Genomic DNA, 18,966 nt, shown 5'->3' with positions numbered 1-18,966 from the left:
TATTTCAGATATAATGTTTTGCTAGAATTGTTTTTACCTACCAAGCTCCACATAAGCCTTCCACTTTTATATATGAGTAGAATAGGTTGAAGACAATCTAATGTAGGCTTGAGAGACTTGATGAGATGAGTATTTCCATGATCTTTTGCAAGAGAACCTCACTTATTTTTGATATGCATTCTTTTGAAAACTCTTCACGATGAAACAAGGTAAAGGTTTGAAGTTCGCTTAAGTTTGAGAGCATTGCATTTATTTATTATTGTGGCTTGTTCTTTAATTGCTAGTCTATCTTCCATAATGAAAAAGTAGCCGGTCACAACATGAACTTAAATGCTAAATACTTGAGAGAGCAATATGTCTTGTTATGTATGACTAAGTGCAGAGAGGACATTGAGGGGCAACGCTGATTTCTTTATAAGCAAAGCTCCTGGACTTACTCAAGGATGAGCAAGGTTTAAGCATGGGGGGAATGTTGGCGCTCCTTAAGTACCCCTTTTATCCCTTGTTTATCCTTGATAATGGCATGAATTTAATATCAAAATCACTAACTGTCCTAACCCCGGCCTAATTATTGTTCATTTTCACACTTGCACATATATTTTGGAGGAACTTCGTTTTTGCAGGTTTTTGGCCTATTTTGGAGTATGAAATGACGAGGCCCGTGATCGAGCGCTAACACGGAGAAAGACGAAGGCCAAAGCCCAAAGGAAGGACCAAAGCCCATGTTGATTCGAAGCCCATTCATGCACATCCATCCTCCAAGAGAGCCCAAAGGACCAAGCCCACAAAGATGAGATCAAGATACTTCGGGATTAAGCAAAGCAAATGAAGATTTAAGGAAGGATTCCCTATCCTATCCTTTCCTCGAAGATATCTCCAAGATAACGACGTCTAAAGGGGTGCAATCGTGAAGGACATAAACTCTAGAAGATGCGAGGAGTCTACACGCGAAAGATGAGACCGAGGCGAGCCCGAAAGAGGGTAGGCCGGCCGGCCTAGCCCGTTTCTGAGGCGGTTCGGCCTCCCCTTCGACCGGTGGCTTCCTCGGCTTATAAATAGCTCGCACCTTATTCAACTCGGAGCATCCATCCACCCACCCAGAACTCAACGAAAACCTAGGGCCAAGACCGGAGGGAGACGACGGCCGCCGCAAGTCTTCGAAGTTGTCTAGGAGATGGCTTAGGTCACCCCTAGCCGCCATGGCCTCCCTGCGAGGTTGTGCCATGGTGGAGTTCATGAGCTAGTTTGAGTCGTCAATGGTATGTACTCGGTGGTGACGATCCAAACGAATCTATTATGTGAGTAATGATAATCATGTCTTCCGAATCTATTAGCAATCATGTTCTCTGTTGAAAACCTTATGTAGTTCTTTGTTGATCCACGGATTGATAAACCTTGGGGGAATACTCTAAGGGAAAAGCTACACGAATCGTGCGCTTGCGGTATACAAATCGGGGCGCTAAGGATCGCCAATAACGAGCAAAGGCTAAGTGTGGGGGTGTTGTTGATGGCTATTAAGTACAAAATAAATGTCGTCAACTCCGGCATAAACACTTAAAGAATGAACATCAACAGTAGTGGTTGGGGTTATTACTGACGAATTCCACGAGTGTTGGTGATTTGTTGATTCTAGGAGTACAAGTCTGGAATAAGATGAAAACAGAAAGAATACGCAGGAGAACCCACAGAAGATCGCATCCCGCGTTACACTTGCAAGATGGGCCCATTTGACAAAGAAAACCAACGTACAAAGCCTCGGCACCGACATACACAAGATGGGGGCCCACCTGGATGTGTCCAGGACGAAAGGCAGTGTGAGAGGCGGCACCCGGGGGCCGGCCGAACCCCGGGGTCACTCGGCCCCATGTTGGCGCCAAATGGTCCGAGCTTTGGCAGGAAGATCATCCTTATCCTCCTGAAGGCGGTGCCCAGTGTTTCTATATTTAATTCTGGCGGGAACCGACCTCCTTGGGCTATAAAAAGGGCCTCCCACACCCCTCACAACACACCACACAAGAGATGTAGAGCCCCATTGCAAAGGTGAGGTATTGCCTAGGCTAGTGCTTAGAGTAGCAGGAGGGTGAGGAGTAGTTCGGAGAGGCGCCGGCCTGTCGGCGCTCTTCTCCAACTTGTACCTCTACGAATGCTAGCTTCCTCTGGTATGAGTCAGTTAGTATTTATGATTCTTTCATTGCATAGTACTTTTGCATGAGTGAGATCAGTTCTCTTACTCGCGGGTTCGTCGCTCTGTATTTATACGAAGTGCTGTAGTTTGCTACAGGATATCAGACATAGTTAGACTGCAGTAGTAATCAGTAGCGTAGGCGTGGTGTCTAGGCTAAGGGTTACCTTTGTTTGCCTTATATCCCATGGTCTGTGAGGTAGGCCGCAGGTGGTGACAGCCCTGTTGGTCCTTAGTAGTCCTCCACGTTCGGATATAGCGTAGAGCCGTTGGCCGGAGTCTCCTGACCATTTCAGGGGTAAGCCGGTGCCCGAAGCGAGTCTTACCTGAGAGATCGACCTTTAACTCATCTTTAGTGCTACCGCAGGAATCCTCTCCAGCCTTGCCACTTAATCTTGCTGTGTACTTGGACCGACTGAGTTAGGAGTTAGTGCACACACGTTCCCTATGAAAATGATACCCTTGAATACTCACGGGTGAAAGCTACGATGGTATCCGTGCATTTGCGGATTAATTCGCATCGTTAAAATATCCAACACTTTCCCGCGGGAGCCTTCTTCCGCGGGCTTCTCTTCTTCTATGGTCTCGAGGTAACTCACCTCAAGCCCAATTCGATCGCGTAGATCGCGATCTTCATTCATCTATGCGAGGGGTTCTTGGTCATCGCCCCCACTTCAACCTGTGGTGGGCATTGTACCACCTCAAGGGACACCCGTCCAACAACCACCGCAACATGGTGGGAGGGGCCGCATTCTCCTTGCGCTAGGGCCGGTCGTACCCGGACCTGAACCTCCGTGACAGCAACAAGGGTGGAACAAGGAGTGGATCATGGTGTCGAACCCGGCCCCCTACCTTCCAATCCGGACTAGCCGCGTACCAGAGTACCGCACGTGGTGGGAGGAGCTGCTAATCGAGGAGGAGATGATCCAAGTAACGGCCCTCCTCAATGAGATCACCAACCTGTCGGCCCTAGGGTTGACAGGCGCTGCGGTGGCCCTATCTTTTAGCAAGCGGCTGATGCAGCCGATTCAGGACAGGGTGCACCCCGGCTTTGAGTACTGGGGACTCATGAAGTCCCATTTCTCGGAGGCTGATCTGGAGCCGGTGAGTGATGAAGTCGCGCCGGATACCTCTGACGACGACTGGGTAGTCTGCCTCCCCAGCTTCAGGCCCATTGCCGAGCGAGTGGCGGCCGACCTCAACCTGTAGTTGCGTGAGTTGATTGAGAAAAATGGTTAGAAAGGGCCACAAACAATATTTATTTTGATTTGTAAATAAATTTACATGTTTTAAGTTTGTAATTCCGTAATCCTAGAAGTTGCGGAGTTAGCCGAGTAGTTAGGAAAGTCGACCCTGTGATGTGCCTTTTACTTGTTGGATTGAGAGCTGGTCATCAAGCGCATGATGAGTAAAAGGTGACGCAAGGAAGTTCCATGACTAGCAGGGTTGTGCTAGCAACAGTTGGTTACGTTGGGGGTCGTCTACGCTGGGTAGACTTGGGCGGGTCGGGCTGGCCGAGCCACAGCCCCCGAGTGTGGTGAATAAATCAGACTGGCCGAGTCACAGACCCTGAACGTACTGGACGGGTTGGGGAGAGATGCAACGAGAACTTTTTAGGAAAAGAACTGAAACTTGAATTTTTTTTAATAAATAGCTGGTTGGGTACATAGCTCTGCGTGAAATTCTTCTACGGGTAGAAGCGGTGAAGGTGATCGATGTTCCAGGGGTTGCCCACATCTGTCCCATCTTCTCGCTGGAGCCTGTAGGTTCCTGGGACGACTACACTGCTCACGATGAATGGGCCTTCCCATGGGGAAGAGAGCTTGTGGGCACTCGCAGAGGACTAGATTCGTCGGAGCACCAAGTCGCCGATGTTGAAATCGCATTCCTGGACGTTCCTGTCATGATAGTGCCATAGTTGCTGCTTGTACTGGGGGTGCTGGAGAGTTGCCGTGAGGCGGTGCTGTTCGGACGAGTCGATATCGATTTGCTGGGTAATTTCAGCCTCACCTTGGTTGTACGTAGTTTTGGGTGTGCGGGGCACCGAAGGCGATATCCGTCTGGAGGATAACCTCAGAACCGTAAACCATGAAGAAACGGGAATAACTGGTTGCCTGGCTTTTCTGGGTGCGTAGTCCCCATACTACTCTGGGTAGTTTCTGGATCCATTTGGAGCCGTATTTTTTGATCGGGTCGAAGATTCTGGCTTTGAGCCCCTGGAGGATCAAGCCGTTGGCATGCTCCACCTGGCCGTTGCATCTCCGGTGAGCCATGGAGGCATAATAAACCTCGATGCAGCTTTCTTGGCAAAAGTCCCAGAACTCGGAACCGGTAAAGGAGGTGCCCAGGTCGGTGATGATCCAGTTGGGTACTCCAAATCTGTGTGTAATCTCCTCGATGAACTTGGCCTCCTTGGTGGCAATTGTAGTCGTGACGGGTTTAACTTCAATCCACTTGGTGAACTTGTCGATGGCAACAAATATGTGGGTGAAGCCTCCTTGTGCCGCCTTGAGCGGTCCTACCGAGTCGAGTCCCCAGCACGCGAATGGCCAAGATGGAGGAATCGTCCGCAGGGCCTGGGCCGGGACGTTGTTGGCGTTCATTTTCAATGAATTCTACCGCCAACAATTTTTTGGATTTTATACTTTCAGGACCATATAACACCATAATTTTTACTAACATTAACAAGTTCCACAAGTTTTGGTGAATATTTGATTTCAGGTACAACATATACAAAATTGAGCCAATTTGGGAGGATTCCCAGGCCGACTGGCCTCCCACCTGTGGAACATCACTGTGCAACTCAGTATCTATGGTCCTGAACTCAAGTTCAAGCCAATCCAAGAGTGTATCACACATGAATCACAAGTTGAGATCGAAAGGTTGAACCAAGTCAAGTTGGGTCCATTTTCAGTGGGAAACAAGTCAACCAATATGCAAACCGACTTGAGGAGCAACACATGACCCTTCATTAGCATGACAGAGCAACAGAGGGCCGAGATGTGCCAGAGCTTGGCCGACCGGCCTAGGCGAGGCCGGCCGGCCTATGAACCACGTGAAAAATGCCCGAGCAATTGTCAACCGCCTCCAAGGAAGAATCCAAGCCATCCAGGGGAAGGTCGGTGCCAGATGGCACGATCCCTAGGCCGGCCGGCCCCACCCTGTAGCCGTTGGACTTCAGGCTTCGCATGAAGGTCAAGCACACCGACTACCTTTGCTTTCAAGTGACGTTGTTGATGCAAAAATCAACACACTGGAATCTGAAGGCACCGTTTGCCAAGTTTCAGAAAGTGTACCAAGCGTGCCAGTCAATTTAACCTGCAATTGACAAGGGATTGGTAAACGTTAGATCTGGAGCGTATCGGCTGGAATTCCGAATAACTCTCGTGTAAGCATATCGGCAAGCTCTGTCCATAGAAAAAATGACAAAAAGATATTGAATGCGAACGCAAGATAAACGAACGTATCAATGAATCAGCCGATACAGAAAATGACAAGATCGGCTCAAAACAGCCGATTGCACGTGCGTAATAGTATAAAAGCTATGAATGTGTAACTTAAGTAAAGCTACTCAATGATGCCTGAAACAGATCTAAACTGGCTTTATAATGTAACTATAATGTTGTCGAGATCACAGCCAATTACACGTGTTTCAAGGCAGATAAATCTGATAAAAGCTAAAAATATAGAAAAACCTATAAATTTAGCAAATATCAATAAATTGTGAATAAATCTAGATGAGAAAACAGTGATGCGCCAGAGATCAAAGCCTAGACAAATTCGATAACTTAAGAATAGATCTGAACGAAGCAACAGCGATACGCCCGGAAGCTAAAGCTCAGATTTACTCGGTAAAAGGAGCACTTACCAGCAAATCAAGTCGCTCAAATGTGAGACGTCCTTGATCAACTTGAAACAACTCGCCGAAAAGAGAAAATAGCGAAGTTGCCGACAAGAAAGTAAATTGCAAGAAAATTATAGAGGATTGTTGTATTGGATGTGTATCAATCTTTTTTGGTCCCGTACAACTGATATTTATAGCCTAAGCTAACAAGTTCTAGCCGATTACGGCAAACACATATCTTGGCAAAAAAGTAAAGACATTTCTTAAATAAACTAAAATAAAAATCTTAACCTAATCGCCAGAATCTTGATCAAATCCAAAATGTCTTTTTGACTCATCGGCAACATCATCATTGGTTGGTTGCCAAACCGTGCGCATCAGCACCTCCCAAACTAGAATATTCCTTTGGCCCATCGGCCGCCATTCTATCGCCTGACCCTGGTCCTGTGGGCCTTTGGCTTCTTTCAAATCAGGCATTCCTCTTTCACACTACCATTATCTTGACACGTGTCAAAAAATAGTGTCAACACATGCCCCCAGTTTCGGAGTAATGTATCTTTTTGCTCCGAAATTTGTTCTAATAATGATTGCCTTCCTGAATGGTCATTTCAAATAGTAATCCACTCCCTCATTGTATCTCGCGTGGGCGGCATATCAAATCTCCTTTTTACCCTTCCAAACAAAGATTATAAATATCTTCCATCTTCTTCTTCGCCGGTACCCTTCCTGTAGCATCTCTCCTTAAGAACAAATCTGTTCTACCGCCATCAAGATCTCCAGTGATGCATTTTAAGAATCCTTCGTCTTTCGACCCCCGGAGTCCGACCTCGCTCAGCAATGGCTTCCCTTTCTGAAATCCCTCAGGTATGATGTGTCCTCCCTTTCACTGTTCATCGTTTCCACTATTCCTGTTTCTTGTTGCTCACCTTACTGTTTTCTCTCTCTCTCTCTAGAATCTTAAGAACAACATAATCATCCCAATAGCAGACCAATCTAGTATGATTTGCTTAGGCCCTGCGGGTGACTCAGATCCAACAGATTTCATTAATTTGGAAACCAACAGAATTCCTTTCAAAACTGCCAACTTGAATTTGGATTGGTCCCATGCCTTCAGATCTTGGCCAAGTCCTACTCCTAGATGGAGGAATTGGTTTCGTCATATGTCATCACTGTACCAAGCTGGTTGGGACATTTACGACATTGTGCAATGCATCACTTTATCAATGTCAGAAATGATCAGAAACGAGCCGATGCTAATATCGGCTTCATACTTTTGGTCAGACACTCTGAATGCTTTTCTTTTCGGTCATGGCCCAATGACACCAACTCTGTTAGATGTCATGATGCTAACTGGCCTCAACATCTCTGCATCTGATCGATCTTACGATATCCTCTCCAAAACAAACTTCAAATTCGATACTAGGAATATTGGAGGTTGGAAAGGGTATGCAGAAAGGTATTCCAAATCCGGTGCTGCAGACCTAGGGGAACATGCTGCTTTTCTGAACATGTGGCTGGAGAAATACATCTTCTGTGGAAAAACTGTAGGCCCAACCTCCAACAGTCTAAAGATGGCAGAAATGTTGACAGGTGGCAATTTAATTCCAATAGGAAAACATCTCATTGGATCAGTCTACCATTTGCTTCATTAGGTATCAGCCAAACTTAGAGCCGATCAGCCAATCGGCAATCTTGGAGGACCATGGTGGTTTATTTAGTTGTGGCTAAACATGTACATGCACAAAACCATGGGCCTGAACCTAAGGCAAATGTCTTTCCCATCAGAGAATTATGCTGAAGGCAATGTTGGGGATAAGGATAACGGTTACCCCAAACATAGTCCATTAAGATAATTAGTCCAAATAATAATAAGGCGATACAAAACAACCAAGGCCCAGGACAATGTCCGACGGGCCAGGAGGCCCAGCATGAAAAAAACGGCCCACTCCCCTTCGGAGGGTGCCGTCTTGCCCGACCCCCGACCCTAGGAGGAGGGGGCTAGTCATGGCTGACCTCCACAGGAGAATTCCGCCTCGCCCAGCCCTCATGCAAAGAGTTCCGCCTCACCCGACCTCCGCGAAGGAGGTCCGCCTCGGCCCGATCCTCACAGAAGGGCCCACACAACCCGCGGTCGTGGCTCTCTGGGAAATCGGGAGTATCCTCGGTCAAAAGCTGGTCACCCGACGTAGCCCCGGAAAGTTGTTAGTGTTTCTTATGCTCAATAGAATATAGATTCCGCAAGCGCACAGAATCACCGCTGTAGCACTTCATCTTGGAGTATTCCAGGGTATTGTAATTTTCCTCAGGGAAGCACTATGGTAAAGAATATTGAAGAATCGAATGACAAACTTTACTAGAGATATCAACCGACTAATTTAGAGGGGGTAAGCCTGATAAGATAACTATGATAATGGCCACGGTGACCGTCTGACACAGGAGACTCTAATCCTTAGAGAGGTAAGCAGTTGGGAGGACAACGAGCGAGAAAGACTCCTAAAACACCTCTAAACTCCCGAGCTAACCTCTCTAGTCTAAACATCGTTTCTAACTAGTTACCGGGAACGTAGAGCTTACTTCGGCGGCCTCAGGGAAGGACTCAGACTGGGGGGAGAAGGGAGTCCAATGGCAGTCGGCACTACTGCTATGAAAGCACCCGAACGTGGTGGACTACGTGGGACGGACAGGACTGTCACCACCTGCCGCCTACCACAACGGTACCGTGGGGTGGAACACACTTTCTAGCTAACACTAAGTTCGGACACCACGTCCGTAGTCGGTGTTAGGATTTCTCTTAACGCGTTCAACAGAAATCCCCCTCAACCTAGGGACCTAACTTGAGTTCCCTAGTCCGGGCGAGAAAACCCGTAAGGTAAGATCCCGATAAACAAGAACGACACAAAGCCTAAGCTAAAGGAAATACTTCCATACACAAGTATGATAACTTGAGAAGATGAATAATGCAGAAAGTAAAGCTGAATCGAAAAGATAAAGAAGATAACTATATTGATAAATGTCAAAGGAAAGATACAAGAGCTTATACCGACTTCCGATGACGACTCCGGAATCCCAAGACAAGCTCGACTCGACTCTAACTCCCAACTACCTAACCTACTCTAGAAAGTAAAAGTGAGAGAAGAGAGCTCCTTTTGTGTGTGTCTCACAAGTGAGGGGTGGAGGCCTATTTATACTAGCTAGAGGTCGGTATTTGGTCGAGGCATCGGGTGTACGCAAGAGGGTCGGTTGACGTAGTTTCCACACAAAGCTGAGCTCGAGACGCTGAAAAGTGGGGCCGGCCGGCCTCCCTTAGGCCGGCCGGCCTGGGATTCTCTCTATTTGGCGCCGACCTTCTCATGGACGCTCCTGATCTTCTCTAGATGTCGGTGTAGGTTGCTTGGCTTCAACGCTGAAAATTGTAGGCCGGCCGGCCTCCCCTAGGCTGGCCAGCTTGGAGTTGGCACTTCTCGGCCCTCTGTTTCACCGACATCTTGATCAAAGGGTGCATGAAGTCCATGGTGGTGCTCCGGTCCAAAAGATCCCGGCAAGTGCTGAAAATTAGTCCTTTAATCCATGTGCTAGGCCTTTCGGTCATAACTTTTGTATTTGCTTGTATATCCAGTTCATAGGGGTCCATTGGAGGGTCCCTAGTGGTCTTGTGGCAAGGCAAAATGTGTTTGGCAAAGGTGCCGGGCCAGCCGGCCTAGGTGAGGCCGGCCGGCCTGCAACCTCTGCAGAACACGAGTCCGGAACTTGTAACTTTCGTAACTTTTGCGTTCGAACTCCGAATTGGCTGATCCAAGTATCCAATTCGATCATCTCGATGAGCTCTTCAACATGGCAATGTCAAATTTGGCATTTGACAGTGTTTATAATGGTGTCATCTTATATCCATGTTTCACCATCCTTGTAGATGCTCCATTTAGTGTTGTTTCTTGCATATTCTGAGCATAATCCTGGAAAACCTCTCAAACCACCAAAACTTGTAGAACTTGTTAGAAATAGGTAAAATATGTATGGAACATGGTGCAAGGCTCAATTTATTCCTGAGAAGTTGACGGTCAAAATAGAAAATAATGGCCGTCAACACCCCCCAAGCTTAAACTTTTGCTCGTCCTCGAGCAAAGCTAAAGCTGAGGCTCGGTGGATCAGGAGTTGTATTAATGATCATACTCCGTAAATACCTTGTGCACAACATATTACTCCAACCCCATATGTACTGTGAATGAGTTGGCTCATACCTTGGTTTCTGGTAAATGGTGCTCACTGGCATTTCATCCCTCGTCTTGGGTGGTTGAGAGACTGAACAACCTTTACCGGAATAGTTCCTACTTCCTGTTCATGTTCCTATCTCGGAATGTTTTGCAAGTTTTCAAAAAGTGGTTTAAGACTCCCCATTGGTACTCTCAAGTCGCTCAAGGTGTACGGTCCTCACCATGGTCGGAAATTTTGACCAACTTCTTTCTAATCTAAGGCTGAAATGTGGAGTTTCGGGTAGGAAGAGTGCAGCGTACCTTGGTTACTTGTGTTGTTGAGCCGAAGAGTGGTTCGCAAGAGGTACGTACTCGATCAAATCCCGATCTTATGGAAGGTAAAAATGTTTAGGGGAGAGGGAGGAAATGGACTCATGCTTAGAACATCTCTCGTCTTTTTATTTGAGCTCCTTATTTGAACTCTCTTGAGTGGAGGTATGGGTCTTGTCTCTCTTTTTTTTCTTTTTTTCTGTTGTTTTGCTTCAATTTTTTTAAGGAAGATGACCCATACTCCATGAGGATAGCGTTGTTGGAAGGGAGCATTTTTTGGATAGAACATTTGAGATGGATAGGCTCGCTATGGAGATTTTGGGTTTTGTTGTGAGGGGAATTGTCTGGCGAAGGTGGATATCAATACCCGGTGTAGGTAATTGACATGTCAGACATTTGAGGCTAGCATAACAATGGGTATGCAAAGGAGAAAGATCGGTAGATGACAAGTACCTTCCTCGAACGGACTCACCATTCGGCAAAGCTCAAAATAACTCAAGATAGCTTATATCGGTTTATATGATAAAACATTATGGCTCTGGGTTGGACATGTAAACCAAAGGGGAAATCTTTACCATGTTTTTTTAAGAAATTCCGAGAGGTTCCCTACTAGAGCATGCAATTTTATTCTGATTTGGGTCATCTCAAATCTCACAACAACTTAGATTGGAAATCAAGCTCATGCTCCCACTTAAACCAGAATTTTAGTGATATTTCCATGAGCCAACATATCAAGTACTAGGAGAGTAAAAGGTTGTATACGAGGTACTTGCAAAGCATGGACAGAGCAACCATTCATCATCTCCATGATAAGAGCTTACACGGATTTCCACACATATGAGCTGGGAGTTTTATTCAAAGCATGAAACATTTTTGTTTGTTTTTTATTTTATTTTGTTTTTGTTTTTATTTTATTCTTTTTTTTTGAACTTTTGGATTTTTGGATGACTCAAACTAACTTTTTTTTTCTTTTTTTGGACACAAGATGAAAGGACATGTCAGATGACTTACCTGGATACAATGGCACCTCCCCCCAAGCTTGAATGAAGCTCAGTAGGTCTGCCATCTTGGCCGATTTTTTTTGTATGCAATACAGAACTGAAAGAATGCATTTGCGAGAATCTAAACATGCCATGATGTGGAAGGAAAGACTATGCAAGAACATAAACTGCCCTATATGCAGATGCAAGAATGGATAACTACCACGTACCTCATGGCAAGGGCTCGAGTTTTTCATCCTGAGCGAGACTATCCATACCTTGGGTTCGGTCATCATCACCTGATGGAGACGTTGGTGGCGACGCTTTCTTCCACCATAGGCAGAGTTAATTCGATCTCTTTCTTCCCAAATTCCAGAAATTTCTTACGTTGGATGTTCCGCTTCGCGTTCCGTTGGTTATACACCTTGATCTCCCCTCAAGTTCGAAGATTCTCCATGAATCTGATGAGGGTAGAGTTGGATGGGGTATATGGCTTCTCCTGCTCTTTCACGGATTCTTTCCTATTGAAACATTTGATCTGTGAGCATTGTTCATCCTTCGGTCTGAAACCAAATCTCTCCTTCTGCCCATTGATGTTGAGTTGGATTACTCCAACTCCCACATCAATGTGTGCGGTTGTCATACTCAAGAATGGCCTCCCCAATATGAGAGGGATCTTGGTGTCGGCTTCCATATCGAGGATGACAAAATCAACGGGGACAAAGAAATTCCGTATTTTCACCGGAATATCCTTGGCGATCCCCACGAGATGACGAACTGATTGGTCTGCTAGCTGCAAACACATGGCAGTAGGAGCAAGCGCATGATGGTTATGTTTATCATAAATTACTTTTGGCATGACGCTGATGCTTGCTTGCAGATCGCAAAGAGCATGCTTAAAGTGTTGAGCTCCGATGGAACATGTGATGGTGGGGCATCCTGGTTTCTTCTTCTTCTCCAGGAGAGGGTTGAGTATAGTTGAGCTACACTCATCTGTAAGCTGCACAACCTCGGTGGTCGGCAGGAACCTCTTGTTGCCAAGGATATCCTTGAGATACTTGGCGTACGTGGGAACCTGCATAGTATCAAGAAGTGGTATGTTGCCATAAAGCTTCTTGATTACCTCGACGAACTTACCGAATTGCTCGTCGGCCACCGGCCTACTTTTTCGCTCTAGAAACGGTAAGGCGGTTGTATCGTGACGGTCCCATGAAGTTCTAGGGGGTTCCACAGGGTCTTCCTGGGTAGCAATGGTGTTGGATTCTTTGGCCTCCTCTAGCACTCCGTCTTCAGCATCGGTATTCCTAGCGGTTACGGTCTTCCGCCGTGTATCTGCATCATGTGAAAGATGTGGTCCCTGTGCAGATTGTCTTGCCCGCACAGTTACCACATTCACTTTTTTCTTTCGAGTTCACTCCCGGTTGCTCGGGAAGTTCCCCCGTGTTAGGGACACGACAGGATGAGGCCAGCTGAGTTACTTTAGTTTTTATCAATTCTTTGAAGCTCAGCTGATTTTTAATAACAGAGTCAAACCCCTCTAGTTGCATAGCCAAAGACTCAAGAATTTTATCATTAGCAAGAAATTTCTTACTAATGTTATCATTGATTTGCTTTTGCCCGAACGTGAAGTCTTTAAGCGAGGGCTAAAAACTGTTATTAAAATTGTTACCTTGCTGTTGGCCGAAGGGGAGGTCGGGCTTAGAATTCCAACCTTGCTGAGGACGACAGTATGTTTCATCGGGAGTGTCGTTCCAAATGGATTTCTCGCCCTCTTGAGTGAACGGGCAAGATTTGCCCGAGTGTCCAGTATTGCCACATTTCTCATATGTCATCCGAGACTCAGTCTGGTTAACCTCCTGGTGTGGAGATTCCAGCTTTTTCATGAGAAGATCCATCTTGGCTACCATCCTATCGACATTGTCGATATCATGTATTCCTTTTGCATGGGCCGGTTGCCTATCTGCCTTCCAACTCTGGTTGGAAGCAACCTTGTCGATGAGCACTCTAGCTCCTACAACATGCAGGGAGAGGAATGCTCCTCCCACTGCTGCGTCCATGTGATCTTGCGATAGCTGGTTCAGGCCATGGAAGAAGTTCTAAATGATAAGCCATTCTTCTATGCCGTGGTGTGGGCATGCTGCAATGTATTCCTGAAGACGTTCCCAGGCTTCCGGGACTGTTTCGTCCTGGAGTTGTTGAAAACTAGAAATCTTGTTCCGAAGGGTGTTGGTTTTGCCCACCGGAAAGTACTTGACCAAAAAAGCATTTGTAACACCCTAATTTAAATTTCAGCATTTAATAATAAATTTAATTAACTTTATTTAATTTTCTAAGGTTTATATGCTTAGCCTTGCATTTAATTTAATTTTCTTTCACAAGTAATTAAAATTTTTTCTAAGTTTAAACATGTTTTGCATTCATGTTGGTGCATAATCTTATTTAATTGAGTGTGGTTTGAATTCAAATAGTTGAGTGTGGTTTGAAAAAGAAAGGAAGAAGGAAACAGTCCAGCAGCCAACCCAGCCCAAACCCGTGACCAGCCCAACCATCAAACCCTCCTCCCAGCCCAAACCGTTAGCCCAGGCAAGCTCCACACCCAAGGCCCAGGAATCGCGGCCCAGTAAGCGCGCCAGCAGCGCCCCAGCACGGCCGCACGCGTGGCACCCCCTTGCCTGACACAAGGACCCCACACACCAGCCTCTCCCACACAGCACCGGCGCCCTTTCCTTCTTCCGCTGACAAACCGGGCCCATCGTCAGCCTCAGCGCAGCAGCACAGCGCCAGTGGCTGCGAGCGCCCCTCCACCACCCGACAGCCGCGACCCACCTGTCAGCGCAGCCGGCTCAAGCCAGTCGCGCATTCCGCCCTACCACTTTGGGCCCGCTGTCAGCTCCTCGGCTCGATCCCGCAGACGCCGCACGCCGTTATCCTCCTCCCCCACTGACAATCGGACCCCACTAGTCAGCATCACCCTTTCCCTTTTCTCTTCTTCCCCGATCAGCTAGCGCCCGAGATCACCGGCGAGATCGCCGGGATCCTTTTCCCACTGCCCTACGCCGTTATCCCCGCGCTATCCTCTTTAAACCTCCCCACGAGACCCCAGCACCCACACCTCGCTCCCTTTCGCAGCTCCGAACCGAACCCAGCCGCCTCGCCGAGCTCCGCCGCGCAGAAGCTCTGCGCCACCGTGGACCTGCTGCTCCGCCGCGCCACAGCCCCGGCGAGCTACCCCAAGAGCTTCGCTATGAACCCAGGAGCATCACAGGCCCAACCATTCTCGACCTCGGCCTCCGCTAACGCCGGATTTGCCCCGGAGCACCACTGCAGGTAAACGGCTCGCTGCCCCGATTCCACGTCGCTGGCGCGATTCCGGCCTTCCTAACCCACTGTCCAACCTCGCAGCACGACGCCACACCCGCTCGTGGAGCTCAGACGCCGGGAGACGCACGCCTTCGGCTCCTTCCTCGAGCGCCACCCGCGACCATCGCCCGGAGCTCACCGCCGACCCTGCTGCGCCGCATGTCCGGCCAATCCCGGCCTCGGTGAGGACCTCCTCCGCCCGCTCTCCCTTTTAGACTAGCTAGCATAGCCCGTATCGCGCACAGGGCCCTGGATGCCGACCCTGGCTTGCGGCTGCCGCGCGGAGTGCCGCCTCGCCGTGGTGGAGCGTGACGGCCTTGCCAGGTAGCCCATGTAGACTCCGTGTAGGTTCAGTGCTGCTTCGCGCGTGTGCCCCAAACCCATACCACCCTGAACTAAGCACGGTGCCGCGCGAACGCGCGCTCGCCGGCAAGACCGCCGCCGCAAGACTGCCTCCGCAGCCGTGCACGCTGCTCCGCACCTTGCCACGCCGCGTAGATGCCCTAGGTGCATCACACGTGCCTTCCTGAGCCTCCCAGACCCGAGCACGGGTTGAATTGACCCCAGAGCGCCGAGTATGGTGAATTCCGGCGAGGTCCTGCCGCGCGGCTCACCGCCAGCGACTGATCGCCGCCGCTGTCGGCCGCGAACGAACCCCGGGCGCCCGATCTGAAACCAACGATCCAGATTAGATCTAGAATCCTTTGAACCCGAGCCGCCAGATCTAGATCCGACGGCCCAGATCCACGCATACCGGTTCGTCTAGGCAGTTTTGCTAAAGAGTCCCCGAACTCTTTTGAAATTAACCCGCAGTCCTTGTTAGTTCAAAAGAAATTCCAGTTTGACCCTGTTTTTAGCACTTAGGCCCCTGCGCTTTTCTCTTTTAGAACCCGCGGTCCAGACCTGCTATTTTTGTGCGCTAGCCCCTGTATCTAACTGTTAATTATGTATAGGTCCCTGATTTTTGCAGAAAACCCCCAGAAACTCTATTTTTCTTACAGTTAAGCCCCTGGATCTTGTTTTAGGCCTAGTTTTTGCATTCTAGCTCCGTTTTAGGCAATCTTTATGTCCACGCGATCGTTGTAATGCGTAGAATAGTTATAGCTTAGTTTTGTTTGCTGTTTTCATGTATTGTTGTACTGTTTCTTAGTGTTTTATCTTATTTTCTTGTATGTTTATGGGTTGCCCTGTTTTTGGCCATGTGTTCGTGAGTAGACGTTGAGCTACCGGAGGAGCATCAGTACCAGTACCCGGATCAGCCACCATCTTTTGAGCAGTTTGAGCAGCAGGAACAGTTTTTGGAAGGCAAGTATAACATGAACAACACCTATCACCTTTAAATACATTTTTCATTCTGCATTTTAATACTGTATGCCTGTAAGGACATTCCTAGCCACTTTATTACCTTATATATATCCCTTGGGTTGCATTTTGGTTAGTTGTGCTAGGTGCCACGCTATAACACATGGGATCCTTTTTAATTAATTTGATTAATGGTATATGCAACTTAATTCTGGGAGTGGCCCTCTGTGATCTGTGCTTGAGTGGCTCACGTCCCGTTAAAAATTGGTTTTTGTTAGAAACATGGTTTAGGGGGCCAGCACGGTGCTTAGTGCTGGGTTGGCCACTCTCCATAAGGACCGGTTCATAGAGCAACAACCTAGGACAACAGCGCTACCACAAGATTGGAATTGGACGGTCTTAACTTACTAATTAGGTCTTTTTGGTTTGGAGTAACTTACCTGCGGAGCAGGGGAGGTAAGCTTCTATGGCCCTTGTACTGAGTGGCCTCGTCTGTGCTTCTGTGTCTTGACGCCCACTAGACCTGCTCCATAGTCACTGATCCACCCTCGCGGTTACTCATTACCATCGAGATTCTTTGTAAAGGCCTCGTAGTGAGTTTGCTAGCCATCTCACCTACGGAAGTGTGATGAACAACTAGCGTAGCTCACGACTTGTGGGTAAAGATGTGCAACCTCTGCAGAGTGTACAACTGGTATACTAGCCGTGCTCACGGTCATGAGTGGCCCAGATCCTCCTTTTGATTAGTGGGGTTCTCTTCCTTTGATTAGGGGGGGTTCCCCGGGTGGTTTGGTTTGGTTTGGTTCTCAGTAGTTCATAATTAATTCTGATTAATTATTATGTAACTGGGTTTATGGTAATTCATCAACTTGTAGTAAATAGCTGTAATAAAACTTTGCCAAGACTTAAAAGCTAATGCAGTTGAGTCAGCCAACTTTAGAGCCTCATAGTTTGTGTTATACTTGTTGAGTACAAGTTGTGTACTCACTCTTGCCTACTCTACTCTTTTTCCTCTTGGGGATACTTTACTGCTACTCAGTTCCTGCCGACGCGAGGGAGTTCACCCGGAGCTACCAGGAGTACGAGGACTTCTAGGCGTTCGTCTCCCAATCGACGTCCCTGTGGTGCCCAGCTTCCGAGAGTTTACGTATATGTTTTTACGCTTCCGCTGTATCAGACATTTTTGTCATTCATGTAATAAATAACATTCGTATTCGCTTTATTATATCTTTTTACGTGATATGTGCTGTGATATATTGTTCATTCTGTTGTATATACGTGTGACTTGATCCTGGCACGTATATAATTGCTCGGTTTATGTCCTTTTATAAACCGGGTGTTACAGTATTGGAGCACGCATCCCAAGTGTCGAATTCTTTCTTGAAGGTGTAAAACCACGTCTTTTCTTTCCTAAGCAAAGAGAATGGGAACAGTCGAAGACAAACATTATCCATCATAGTGACTCTTGGGTTGATTATGCTGCTCACTTCCAGAAAATTCTGAAGATGAGCGTTGGCATCCTCTGATGCCTTTCCGCAGAAGGGACTTGCTTGGATCATGTTGACAAGACTGGTCTTTATCTCAAAGCCATAAGTGCCTTGGTCATTATTCAGTCCAGTAGGGATGTGGCTATTGGACGGGGCTGAGAATTGATGGAGTGTCTTCTGAGCCATGGGTATTGAAGTTGGTGTTGTCAAACCATGATCCTAGAAAGTTTCTTCTGGTAAGACGACTATGCGTCAAACAATTCACCCAATTCTTCTGGATCTGAGTTGAAGTGATATGATAGATCGAATCTGGTCCTGCACTACTCTGCAGAAATCACAAAGATACCGAGAGCAATGGTAGTCCAACTAAAATTAGCGGTGATAAATTAGTAAATTTATCAAACTATTCGACGATATCTTTAGCCAATTGCTTCCCCGGCAATGGTGCCAGAAATGCTTGTTGGTGTTTCTTGTGCTCAATAGAATATAGATTCTGCAAGCGCACAGAATCATCGCTGTAGCACTTCACCTTAGAGTATTCCAGGGTATCGTAATTTTCCTCAGGGAAGCACTATGGTAAAGAGTATCGAAGAATCGAATGACAAACTTTACTAGAGATATCAATCGACTAATTTAGTGGGGGTAAGCTTGATAAGATAACTATGATAATGGCCACGATGACCGTCTGACACAAGAGACTCTAATCCTTAGAGAGGTAAGCAGTTGGGAGGACAACGAGTGAGAAAGACTCATACAACACTTCTAAACTCTAGGGCTAGCCTCTCTAGTCTAAATCTCGTTTCTAACTAGTTATCAGGAACGTAGAGCTTACTTCGGCGGCCTCAGGGAAGGACTCAGACTGGGGAGAGAACGGAGTCCAACGGCAGTCGGCACTACTGCTATGAAAGCACCCGAACGTGGTGGACTACGTGGGATGGACAGGGCTTTCACCACCTGCCACCTATCACAATGGTACCGTGGGGTGGAACACACTTTCTAGCTAACACTAAGTTCGGACACCACATCCGTACTCGGTGTTAGGATTTCTCTTGATGCGTTCAAGAGAACCCCCCTCAACCTAGGGACCTAACTTGAGTCCCTAGTCCGGGCGAGAAAACCCGAAAGGTAAGATCCTGATAAACAAAAAATACACCAAGCCTAAGCTAAAGGAAATACTTCTGCACACAAGTATGATAACTTGAGAAGATGAATAATGTGGAAAGTAAAGTTGACTCGAAAAGTTAAAGAAGATAACTATATTGATAAATGCAAAGTAAAGATACAAGAGCTTATA

General features: G+C 47.2%; 1 protein-coding gene and 1 non-coding gene across 2 annotated transcripts; one reads left to right on the top strand and one right to left on the bottom strand.

Moving 5' to 3' along the window:
* Positions 1–4,188: 4,188 nt before the first annotated feature.
* On the bottom strand, positions 4,189–4,785 carry LOC120695254. The gene has a single exon (XM_039978546.1). The coding sequence runs from the start codon at positions 4,783–4,785 to the stop codon at positions 4,189–4,191; it is 597 nt and encodes a 198-aa protein (XP_039834480.1).
* Positions 4,786–13,641: 8,856 nt separating this feature from the next.
* On the top strand, positions 13,642–13,748 carry LOC120696407. Its single transcript, XR_005684178.1, has one exon. It is a non-coding gene; the product is annotated as a small nucleolar RNA R71 (small nucleolar RNA).
* The last annotated feature ends 5,218 nt before the right edge of the window (positions 13,749–18,966 follow it).

Source organism: Panicum virgatum, chromosome 2K (genome assembly GCF_016808335.1).
Source record: "Panicum virgatum strain AP13 chromosome 2K, P.virgatum_v5, whole genome shotgun sequence".
NCBI classification, from domain to species: Eukaryota; Viridiplantae; Streptophyta; class Magnoliopsida; order Poales; family Poaceae; genus Panicum; species Panicum virgatum.
Note: the sequence above shows the minus strand (reverse complement) of the source record. Positions and strands in the feature narration are given on the sequence as shown.